The sequence below is a fragment of the Euprymna scolopes genome, chromosome 9 (genome assembly GCF_053919585.1).
Source record: "Euprymna scolopes isolate OS-2025 chromosome 9, ASM5391958v1, whole genome shotgun sequence".
NCBI lineage: Eukaryota > Metazoa > Mollusca > Cephalopoda > Sepiida > Sepiolidae > Euprymna > Euprymna scolopes.
In genome coordinates this window covers 158,270,770-158,284,092 of record NC_136490.1, presented here as the reverse complement: position 1 = coordinate 158,284,092, position 13,323 = coordinate 158,270,770, and the positions used below count along the sequence as shown (strand labels likewise).

General features: G+C 30.2%; 1 protein-coding gene across 1 annotated transcript in view; it reads left to right on the top strand.

Annotated features, from left to right (window-relative positions):
- LOC145284943 (ras-GEF domain-containing family member 1B-like) overlaps positions 1–12,976 on the top strand; it is a 102,214-nt gene extending 89,238 nt beyond the window's left edge. Inside the window, exons 17-21 of the mRNA XM_080134041.1 lie at positions 63–90; positions 4,088–4,144; positions 5,383–5,449; positions 8,000–8,099; positions 11,452–12,976. Of these exons, the coding sequence (XP_079990167.1) occupies positions 63–90; positions 4,088–4,144; positions 5,383–5,449; positions 8,000–8,099; positions 11,452–11,470 (271 nt within the window). The 3' untranslated portion in view covers positions 11,471–12,976. The remainder of the gene's footprint in view (positions 1–62; positions 91–4,087; positions 4,145–5,382; positions 5,450–7,999; positions 8,100–11,451) is intronic.
- The last annotated feature ends 347 nt before the right edge of the window (positions 12,977–13,323 follow it).

The following is a 13,323-nucleotide window of genomic DNA, read 5'->3' as shown; positions in this document are numbered from 1 at the left end:
TGTTTTCATTTCCAATGATTGACATTAACTGATAAAAAGTAATTGGTTTCTTTCTCTTACAGAATGCCAAATGGTAACATTAACTTTGAGGTACGTTCTTTTCTTTTTTTAAGTAAACATTTTTATAAAAGTTATGAATGTATTTTTGTATGGGTATCAATGTATGAAGACCAATTGAAAAATCTGCAAATTTAGAATTAAAAACAGAATTCATCAAGAAAAAAATGCACGTTTAATAATTAAAATTGAATTATTTCTTGTTAATAAATAGATGGAGGAAAATAACTTAAAATTTTAATGTTTATTACTTATTTCTTGTGTATATATATATATATATATATATATATAACTCCTTGGATTTTGCTTGTCTTCGACGATCTGGCGATTCCATATTTTAAAAGGGAAAGACATATATATATATATATATACACACCCACACATATGGGCGTGGCTAAGGAATGAGGAAATAAAGAGTTGTATGTTTTAGTTTCAGTAGTTTCAGTACTAGCTGATAGTAACCTAATCATATATTGTGTTGGTTTTGATCTCGCTATGCTATATTAAGTTTAAAATAATACTCAATAGATAATTGTCTCTAATAACAAATACCTAATCTCTATGAATTAAAAAAATATCATATTTAAGCGTATTTTTCGACCGGGCAACGCTTGACGGCCTGCTAGTATATGTATATGCAGGTGTCTTTAAGACCTCGTGTTTGATTTAATATCTTTTAGTCAGTTATTTCTTGTGTGTGTGTATGTATGTATATATATATATATATATATATATATATATTGTAGGTTTTATATTTAAATTTTTGAAAAAAAAAATGTATTTGAACAAGGAATGCACAACATTTTAAACCATGGATTTTCAATGTAAGGTTCATCTCCTCAGGGGAATGTCTTTAGCAAAATGTTTATAATGGTTAGACATAATTTTGCTTTTTAGCACATACATTGAAAATATATTAAAGATAAACATCTTTTAAAGAAACATAGAAAAGGACGCTCGTGCAGTAAATTGTTTCCGTTAGTGTATTTTGATTTAGAGACGCTAACGGAAACAATTTACTGCACGAGCGTCGCCCTTTTAAAATTCATCATTCAATAAAATAAAAAGCTATAGCAAACATCTAAATGACTACTTTAAATATAGTTCCTGATTTCAAAAAAAGAAAAACCAAAAGATTCATCTACCTTACTTTTAATGCTAGGTTTATTTTTGGTGTCTTTTCAATTCAATAGAAATCCTCCTAAATTTGCTGATGAGGAGACCGTGCTTACCAAAAAAACTATGTATAATTATTCTACGTGACTTCATGTATACCACAAATAAAAAGCACGGATTTCCGAAACGATCGTACAGATAATTGACTTTGTTGTTGTTCCTTCTTATGAAACTGATTTTTAATTTAATTAAATTTTGATTGTTAAATTTTAAAAAATTTTAAAACTTTTAAATTATAAATCACATTACTTAATATTGAATTAGCTCTAGGACATTTAACTATCGAGCTTATTATATATCTAAATTACAACGAGCATTTCCTGTATTTTAATTAAACTAGTAATTTCACTATTACATTAAAATACACTTAGCTCTTTAGACTATTATTCTAATCTCCTTTATATATATATATATATATATATATATATTACTTTTTATTGGTTTTACATAAGCATTTATGGCACTACACATTCATGAGCATGTTTTGGTCAGCCAATTACAAGTAACTAAGAACCGTTTTAGGTGATATTCCTTATACAAAAGTGAAGTACGTTTCACATTTATATAAGCAAGATCGCCTGAAGAAGTCCCTAGTTCATGATCATGAATGCGTAGCGCCATAAAATGCTTATGTAAAACAAATAAAAAGTATATCTTGCTCTACTTCAGTAGTGAGCACTCTGGAATTAACCTTCAAACTTCATTGGTTGTTTCACCTATGGAAAAGTTTAACCTGGAGTTATTTATACACACACACACACACACACGATGCCTTACTTCGGTTTAGCATATTGGTGAGTGAAATATCAAACTCTCAAGCGTATAATGCAATGCTCTTTGTCTAAATAAATGGAGCTTACAGTATTTGTACAATGTTTATCATTGTAATTTCACTTGCCTACTTTAACAGCAGTCAAATGGCTTATGAATTATAATTACCAATTGTCATCAAGATGTTGAGTTTCTATCCCAGCTTAAGAGAGTTGCTTATTTAGCTGCACTGAAGATCTGTCTGTAGAAGATTATAAGTGACCTTGTCTGTGTGAGGAACACTTTCTACCAAACTACTGTCAATTTTTGATATACAGACAATAAACTTGATATATATAGGGAATTCCGGCCTGTGGAACAAATTTGATTTGGTTTTTAGTTAGTAAAAATACTTGCTAAAAGTGTCAAACGTGATAAAATTGGAATTTGACAGGCATAAGTTAATTTAAAGTGCTTCTTTAAGCAAATATACATTTCTATGTTAATGTTGGTTAATTTTAGCATTTTGATATTCATCTGTTTGCTCAAATGGTGATGAGTAATACTGCAGTGTTAGATGTTTTGGTTCTAGCTGATGGCCAAGTAATATATCCACACCCAAGTAATGTTCTTTTTAAACATCTGACATCACTACTATATATTGGGTACTATATAATAATTGATAGTATTGGCTCTATAATCTATTATATAAATCTCAAACGTCAGTTTATTCGTGTGTTAATTTGTATGTTGGCTAAAAACTTTTGTCAGCCGCATCAGACTGGGTTAAAACTGGTACCATCCTATACCTCGGACACATAATATGTGAAAATTAGAAAAAAACAAACAATTTTATGATGGTCAACCAGACAATTTCTTGCAAGGTAGAGTTACTTTTTGCATTGGGATTTTCACAAGTCACGCACGCGTAGCAAACTGAAAATATTTAAAAACGAAATGTTTAAAAAACGTTATTTTGCAGGGTCATCAAGTTATAAATCGTGGTGGTCTGATGGGCAAAAGCGTTTTCCTCTTTCACATTTCAGGCTAATTTTTTTTTCTTTTTAATTTTTTGTGGTTGCACAGGCATTCGCTATTTTGATTGAAAGAAAAGTTGTTTTGATTCATTTAAAGTTTTTTTTTTTGGGGTGGGGGGTCGGTTCAAGCACACGAGCTGCTGAAATATCTGGTGGGCAAGTTGTCACCTACTTTTTCTTTTTTTGGGCGATTCCATTCTTTTGTGGGGGTTGCTCAATATCCTTAGTATAGCAGCTGTGTCCAAACCGAACACCATATTCATCTGGGCAACTCCGGATATCCATGCTAGTAATAAATAAGAAATCTGCAAGAATTAATTTTATGATCGGGTCACACTGAGTGGCCACAACTATATGTTGGGTAAAAGATAATAATCATAGATATATAGAATTGGCTCTATAATAATAAATACAAAGTCTATATAAAGTAAAATATATTAAATGTATTTTACTATATGACAACACTGGTTGGCTTGCTAGTATGTGTGTATATTTATGTATGTATGTATGTGTATGTATGTGTGTATATATATATATATATATATATATATATATATATATATATATATATATATATGAACAAATGATTAATAAAACATGTTAAAAGACATCTTGAAAAAGAGTTAAAAACATATTTAATTTTAAAAAGGAAGCACAAGATAAGTGGATAGTCCTTAATCTGCGAAGATTACTTTACTTGTAAATATTAACTCTTTAATATTTATAATATATTTTAAGTTTACCATTTTGATTACCTTGGTAAACTTATTGTCATTTGTATATATATATATATATATATATATATATTTCCACTGTCAAACACAAGCAATGAAAGTCAACAAATATATCAGTAGGCAATAAAATAATGTATATATATATATATATGTATATATATATATATGTTAAAACAAACTGCTTAATACAGAAGAATAAAGATGTATACAAATAATATTTTACTATTTTGATAAACAAAAATATTTAATTTCTTTGATTAAATTTTTTTTTTGCTATATATAGTTTTAGATTTTATCTAGTAATAAATTTATTGTTTCTAATCTTTTTTCTAGAAATTCTGGCTGCTAGCTAAGAAACTTTCCGAATTTGTGTCATGGCAAAAAGTTGAGGTAAGTTTTTAGTTTTCTAATTTATTTCGCCATTTCGTATTTTCATGTTTACTTTTGTGTTTTAAAAAAAAAAAAATATTGTCCAATAATAGCAAGTCATATAATTATCTGCCCCTCTCTCTTTCTCTCTCTCTCTCTCTCTCTCTCTCTCTCTATATATATATATATATATATATATATATATATATATATATATATAGTGTTTCATGGTAAACAACTGATGATCCCTTAAATTATCATTGGTACTATAGTAAATTCGAGAAAGCAAGTTGATGCAGGTTATTAAATGATTTACGTACTAAATAGTTTTTTAACGAATGATAAAAAATAGAAATTAAGTAGTTTTTTTTTAATATAGTTTTCAAGGTTAAAAAACTTCCAAGACTATATATATATTAATGCTCAATGGTCTACAGTAATTTTCTAGATGCTCTTTTCTTATAATTTAAAGATACAAAATTGCAGCTAAAATATTACTTCTACCTGAGAGTCAATCATGTTTGAAAATATACATATTCATTTTGCCATGAAACACATATAAAAATTAGCAAAATCATACGTTTCTTTACTTTTATATTATTTGTAAGAATAATGTATAAGTAAACACTTATTCTTTTATGTAAGGGGAGAGTGTAAACAAATGTGTCGCAGTTTATGTATTTTCAAATAAAGTCAAAATGAAATAAATAGTGGTTACAGATAATCTAGTATATGTTCTTAATATAAAAATTGTTGGATACTATAAGTGGCTCCCATAGCATGATAGGTTAGCGTTTTTTAGTCCAATATGGAGAAATTAAATAATTTTAAAATATTCTATTATGAAAATTTTGGCATTTTTCAATGAGATATTTTATTTCGTAGAAATTGATCTTGAGTTTTGTCTCAAATAATTATAAAAATAATAAATTAAAATATTTGACTTTAAGAGTTTGTGGTTTTATATAAAAAGAAAAAAAAACAGATTGATTAAAATTCTTACAAACTTTAATTATTTTTCTAGTTATTTCTCGGCTGAAATATTTATCTTCAAAACAAATTTCCAATCTTTGCTTTCCTTGTAACTTCCACAAATTCAAATTTTTTTCCAATATTCACTGGGCGTTTTAAAAATAATTAATACATTTTTCATTGTCCATATGAAAAACTAATAATTAATGTATTTTTCAGTGTTATTATGAAAAAATATTAGTTTATGTATTTTTTCAGTGTTATAAAAAAAAATTTGTATTTTTCAGTGTCCGTATGAAAAGAATAGTGACATCCTCAGTTACATCCTCACCACACCCGTCTATTCTGAAACACGTAAGTAATTAGTGCTCTTTAGTTTTTTTCTCAACAGTTTCTTACAAAATTCTGCACTGATAATTCTTCAGCTTCTTTCACTCATTAAATTTAAAAGAAGAAATCAAACTTATTTTTGATATCTTTTCTATTTATACAAATATATTAAGGAAAACTTTGGAATTAAGAAAAATAATTATTAAAAATAAATTCGATTTTAACTTTATATAAAAAAAAGTGCATTTTAAGTAAAAACGCTATTATATAATTAGTAAAAATTCCAAAAGTTATAAAAAATGATTGAGTAGAAAAATAATTACAAGAAAAAATAAAATTTAGTGAATATTAGTGTTGTCTAATGCGACCAATCTCGTATGACAAACTGACTTATCTCCCTTGTTTTAATTCAACTCGCTATTTCAAATTAGAAAATGGTGGATCGATAATAATTTAAAAAAAATAATTCTAGCAGATTTTCTAGTCAATCATTTTTCATAATTTTTTTGAATTTTTATAAATTTGAAATTACTTAATAATATTTTTACTTAAAATGAATTTAAAATATTTTAGATATCCAAATACCAATATTTTTAACAATAAAAAAAGATGAAAGCAAAAATGAAATGTTACCATTTTAAAATTTAGTTGTAATTATTTTAAGAAAATAAATGATCAGTGAATCAACCAATCAAGTTTTAAGGTTAAAATAAATGTATGGTTATGTTAAGTGGTACCGTCTGACCTAGTCTAATATATGAAAAGCACTATGTCTGTCTGTCTGTCTCCATATTTTCAAGCTCTCTTTCGAAACCAAAAGTTGCAGAGCGGCACTAGAAGTCTCAAATGATTGGATATTTTATGGACTGTTCTTTTATGGGTCTTTAACCGAATAAAATAGTTTTAAGGGGTCAAAAAAAGGGGTCAAAATTGAAAAAAATCATACATTTTGTACATTCATTTTAGTTTCTTTTCAATCAGTTCATATGCGTGTCATGTTGATACAGTGGTAACGTCACCAGCTTTGAATGCTACATTTTTGCTGTTTTCATTCTAGATGACACCCCAGTTTTTTTTATTTTTTTTTATTTTTGAAATCACGACTATAATATATAGGAAATCTGAACAAATTAAAATATATTTAAGCATATTTTACGATCAGGCAAAGCTGAGCTCACCACAGAGATCCGGTTGGATTTGGTGTTGTGGTGATATTCTTGACGTTTGACCAATGAAGTAGTTCAGCAGTTTCATATCAGGGGAGGTGGGAAGCCAGTGAGAGAAGGGTACAAAGTTGTAGCACTCCTACTGAAGCCAAGCCTGGGTCTTTTTGGACTTGTGGGCCTGTACTGAGTCCTGCTGCCACATTCAAAGTCTGCCAGCAGCCACCTGATTGCACCCAGAGATCACCACACTCTTGTAAGCACATCCAGGTACACTTTGGTGTTGACTTTCAAGCTGACTTCGAAGACGTGAGGTGGCATGATGTGTCCCTCACTTGAAACAACACCAAAGACTATAACCGTGGCTGGAAACTTTGTTGAGCTGTGCCTTCAAACATTGAACCGTCCAGATTTGCATTTTGAGGGTGTTGGCAATATAACTTGGATCAGTAGAGAGCATGAGTTGTACAGTGGCACATCTCTGATTTTGTTCATTGAACATTGTGTCACTTTCAAACATGATAGAAGGCTCCTATTGCTCTTGGGATTTGTACACAACTGGCCAACTAGTAGATGGTCTACGACAAAAAAAACAAAACAGTTTGCATCAAATGGAAATGGAATCATCATTTTTTTCTAGGGCGACAATTTGATTATTTCACCCCGTATTTTTACTAAGGAAATCAACTTTTATAAGTCAGCAAAGAGGTTATCCTGCATGCATCACTATCTTAAAAAAAAAAAGGGCAGATAAGTCTGCACTTATTTCAACTTGTGAGATCAGCCTTGTAATGCTACTGATTTCATATTGCTTTAAATATTTTTAAAATGATTTTCTTTATAAAAATTAGATTACTTGATTTTTGGAATATGACATTTCTGCTCTGTGAAGGTACATGAATCATAAAAATGTTTCTGTAGTTTTGTTTTTCAATCAAATAAGAACCCTTAATTCTTATTTAAAAATTAGATTTTTGTAATACAACATTAAAACATATTGCAAGTTTAATCAACTGCAAAAACGTGGACAAAAGCAATCAACTGGAACAATCAACTGGACAGTATACAATAAATCACAAAGAACGAAAACTGCAAGTTTAACTCTTTATTTTACCGTTCTTAATAATAGCCAACTATATTCTAGGACATTACTAATGTACCAACTGCTTTAAAAAATGATTCCTACAGTGCGACTTGGTGTGTGAGCACCAGTTGATTAAGTTTGCAGTCATTTAAGCAAATAATTTTGCAAAGAGAATTATATGCAACCATTTTAGTTCATTTTTTTTCTTTTCATTTTAGTAAAAGCTAAACCTATGAAATGTTCTGATTAATAAAGATTTTTTCTAAAGTTGAAATAAAATTTTATATATTTTTTATTTTTTAAATTAAAAATTTTTTGTTTTTGTAGCTCTCCTTTTGGCATCCTTTGAATGTGAAGCTCCTGAAACGAGTTACGACAAAGAGAAACACAAACAGCTTGCAGACAAAGGCCGACATAAGCACATGAAGTAAGCAAAAAAACTTTTCTCATCGTCTACTAATCCTACTCCTATCAGCACTATCTTGGCATTTTGCTTTTTTGATCAATACGGCCAATGCCTATATTACTTGTCTTGATCAGAATATTGTTCTCATCTTCAGTGTTATTTGTGTAATGTTTTAGTTGGATTGTCCTTCGACCATCGTTTGGTATGTTTATTGTTTGGAAAGACAATTTGACTGAAATGTTGCACAATCCCTCTGCATGTTCTACAAGTACTTTAACAGTGAATGCTCTGATGAACTGCAAGCACTTGTGCCCCCTTGACGTAAATACCTCCCGACAAGCAGCTAAATCCCACCCCTTCACAGTACAGATCCCTAGATGTAATGTAACGGGACGGGTCACTCGCATCACGTTGTGACACAAGAGTCACGGCAACAGATCGTGATAGTCATCGGCACCAGATTATAACAGATATATGTCACTGGCACGTGAATGTGACACTTTCGTGTCCCAGGCATGCGTCGTCTAGTAGTAGACCCCTCCAGCGTGACCAGACTCGTACTGGTCCCTGGAAAACATACCTCCGCTGCTCAAGGCACGTTAAACGTGTATGACCCCAAGTTCGTGTGGCAACATTGTCCTCTTCGGCCGTCACTCTGGTTTTGTGTATATGTCTTCGTCGTCTGGCGTCAGGGCATACCTGAAATAAACTGCATCTTCACTTATGCCGGCAATCGAAAAACAAAGAAAAAACTCTGAGGTCATTTTCGTTTAAACCAAATAAAATAATTATTTGCAATCATTCTACATTTGTTTAAAGTCGTGTTTTCGTTATCCGCGCTTCGTGATGCAGGTTGTATACTTGAGATATCAGGTTAATTCTCTAGCTAAGAACAAGATCTTTTCAAGTTAGTTCTTATTGAGATTTCTGCCCCTCTCACCCCCAGGCGGGGCGAGAGCCGATGTGTACGCTTCGCTCGCTAGCCAAAGACTGCTAAAAACCCTTCTATCTATTTTCGAGTAGGCGATCGTTGTTTATATCAAAAGCATCTTCCTTCCTTTTCTCCATTATCTTCTATTCCCCCCCTCTTTCTTCTCTTGTGAATTTCTTTTTCTATCCCTCTATTTTTCTTATTCTTTTCCCTTTCTCTATTGTTTTGTGAACATATCTGTCAAACTAGCTTGGTGGTCTCCGAGTTAAAACACCCCGGGTCCCCGACTCCGAGCAAACATTTTGGAACCCAAATTCTCGAGACTGTCCGAATCAATTACGTTAGTTAAAACTCATTCTCACCAGATCCAACTAGAAAAATAATCTCTTTGTTCGAAATTGCCATTTTCAGACTTACCTCTTTTTTTCCGCCATTAAAACAGATACCATGTCTCCCGAAAATCTCATAAACGCCTGTCTTAATCTTTGACACAGTATCAGCACGCCCCCCCCCCCCCCCCCCCGTCCATAAGCATTCTTATCTTCACCTAGCTGAACGGGACACCCGGCATCGTCCGGTGTCCCGTCACAGTAAGAGAGTCTTCTACTCCAGTAGTTTCTTCCCCAGAACAGCTAGACTTTGTAATTCCCTTCTGGGTCCCTGCTTCCCCAACTGTACTGACATGAAGAAGTTCAAGTGCAATGTGAACCGACATCTTGTTGCCCAACTCCCTACACAGTACCTCTAATGCCTATGTCCCTGATAGTAGCTCCCTACAACAAAGTGGCAATGTGCCTTGTTTGGGGTGAAAATGTAATAAATAAAAAAAAAAAAAATGAGAACAATAGTCCGATCAATACAAATATAAACAATCATCTAAAAATATTTAGAAGGTCAAGGCTTTTCACTTCAAGATGAAGCAACTTAAAAACAGCCATGTTGGTTAGTTTTTACCTAATGTTTACATATTTAAAATGTGTATTTCTCAAGTTTAGATGCTTGAAATAGAATTTTAACTCTAAATGGCTCCTCCTGTAATAATATTCAACAAAAAAAACAAAAACATTTTTGATGCCTACACAGAATTATTTTCTCACTATTGACTCAATACGGTATTTAGCTAAATTATATGTAAAAATATTTTCATGCAAATTCTTATGTGGAACCATTTTTTAATTGTATTTTTTCTATTTTAAAAATCTTTTGAAACACCTGCTTTTTCTACCTGAAATTGTTATTTCCCATTCACTATTGAAGAGTTCTGTTAGAGAAATCATATAATCTATGAATTATCTCCCTTGGATCGATCATATTGTCCATAGAACGTTTTATTTTTTAATGTCATTTTAAGAAGTTATTAACATTGACAGTATTTTATCTAAAAATCTTAAAATGCTGTCAAATTACTTAAAATATCATATAAAGTGCAGTAATTGGAAGAAATACAATTTTTTGAAAGTGGAAAAAAACTAATTTCTGCTAACAAAACTCTTCTACTTTTGGCAGAATTCAATTTTTCTTTTTATTTTCTCCAAATTTGCCTTTAGTGCAGTTGTACAATGGGATGGAAATCTAAGGGCGATAACTTCATTTTATACTTTTGCATGATTGGACAAAAGGCAATTACAATTTTGAAAAGCAACATTTTTTTTTTTAATTTAAATTAGGAAATTAATTTGAAGTTTTTTTTTGTTTATTGTCAATTAATATTAACTGAATTAATGTTAAAGAACAAAAACATGTTAACATTTTTTCGTTTTTTTTATGATGTTAAATAAACTTTAAAATTACTGTTCTGAATTTTTGAGATGAGGATTAATTGGTCATAGCAATTAGATTCTTTAGATTACTGTTCTCATTCGTTTGTAATTGCAGAATTCGATAAGGTATAAAAAGGTTGGAGGTAACATCAATCAAAACATTGTGAAAATAAAAATCGAGATGAGAACAGTAGTTTGAAACATCCAAATAATACAAACTTGAATTTTGTCTGGAGAAAAACTTTGAAATGAAAATGGACATTGAAAATCTGTATGGACTGTATAGAGAATTTCAGACATTTGATGTCATGGTAAAAATATAGAAGCAACCCAGGCGGAAGCGAAAATCATTGGATACAATACATTCTTTATTCTTTGAGTTGACCACAGATTTGGCCTACTTTTAGGTAGACCATTTTATATATTCTAGACATAAGGTTTAGTGGTATTATATTTAAATTTTAATCTTTAGAAGTAAACATAAAAATGGTGTAAAACTGTTTTGTTCAGAAAATTTTATCTGTTCTGTGACTAGTATTCCTTTATTTTTATAAATTTCATTTTTTTGTTGTTTTTATTGATTTGCTTTGTTGTGACTAAACAATTAAGCTATCGATAAATAATTATGATATTGCTTAAATTAAGTAAACTCATAATTTAATCATGTTTTTGTTTTTAACAGAATGCAAACTGGATCCTGAATTTAAGCCAATCATGTGATTCCTGGCTGACTCTATGCTGACTAGACTGGAGCAGTTAGTGTTGATTTCTCCCTTCTGAAAACCAAATTCATAAACCCCCTCCAACAACAACTGTGAAAAAGGGGATATATAAAATGCTTGAGATGCAATGACTTTGTCCAACTTCAGTGTGTAAATGTTTTGTTCAGTGAAATTGTTTTTTTTTAGTTGTGTATGTATATATAATTATACATTTCTATTTGCGTGCATCCGTAATGATGTTGGATGAAAGTGAACATGGTCATCTCAAATTTTGGTAGTGCTATGATTGTATTGTGACAATGTTTTTTTTTTGTATTTGTCATAAACTTAAAAACTGTTTATGCAACCAACTTTTCTTACAAGCACTTTAATTTGTTAGCAGATACAAAGTCAGAGATAAAAAAAAGAACACAGTTTTAACTGTTAAAGCCTTTAGAAAACTTTTTGATTTAAAAAGCTTTTATTTAAAAAGTTCTGATATAATTCTCTGCAATTAAATCAACACTTAGAAAGTGTTCTAAGAATTCTTCATAGTTAATAAACCTTTAAAGAAGCTTTGTGCTAAGTATTGTGAATTATTCAAGCTTTTAAGAAAGCTTTGATAGACTTACATTATCTTAGTCAACAAAACCCTAAAAAGCTTTGATAAAAGTCGCCACTAAACCAACCGATTCTATAAAAGTTGTGTAATCTTCCATCGCAAAAACATTTTATAATGTCTGGTTAAAATTACTTTCCCTTAGCGTCACTGTTTATTTCAGAGTGTAGCAATTTTTAAAAGATAACTTTAGTTTTGACTTAAAAATGGTGTTTATAAACGAAAACATTTATTCTAGTACATTTATTGATCTTTGAAAATCATAAAATCCAATTTAATAGGCAAAAGGAAATAAAAACGAAATAACAGAAGCATGAATGAAAATTTGTTTTTGATATCAAGAATGTTAAACTCACAAAAGTGTTTTCCCATTATTAAGCATAAATTATTTGTTTTGTTTCAAATTTAGAAAGTCCTTTTTCTCAAATACAATTAATCACCATAAATAAGTGATTTCTACATTTTGAAAAATTCACTCGATTGCCAATTTCACACAGATTTAGAGTGATATGAAAATAACTGTCTAGGTTTCATGAACTAAGAATCTTTTACTATTTACAAAATATAGCCTCCTACAAAATAAATTAATCTACAAAACAGTTATATACAAAGCTTATATTTACGGCATGAATAATATCTAAGGATGTTAATAAATTGAAGCATAAGATTTTTGACCAAAATGACTGAATTCAGCATTAAATGCCCCTCATTAATGTTATGCTGTAAAACAAAATTACTGTTCTTTTATTAATAGGTGATAGAATCGTAATTCTGTAGCATCTTTCGTGCGATGGGTGCAGTTTTAGTCTTGAGTAATGCTGAGAAGTAAATAGAGTTCACTCTTTGAAATTGTTAGGATCTAATAAAACAAAATTTTGTTTCTTGAACGAGGGATGTTTGCCAACCGCCATTTTCTATTCCAGCATTGCTTTGTAGCATCTTAGAAGATTTCTAGATTATTTATCTTGTAAACAAAGAAATTCTTTCTATCATATCTTCTTCAATGTTGGCATTATAAGCAACACGACTCTGATGCTTATTATAATATGACATTGAAATGTTCCTCCATCATTTACAACAGAGATTTCATTTTTATATAATTTCTTGGTTCTTGTCCAGGATTCCTCAAACAAAAATAAAGGCAAATCTGTAAAATGTACATATCTGTGATGACACAAGGATATATTCCAAAATTCACGTAAATTAAGTTTTATTTTTATAAAGAAAATCATTT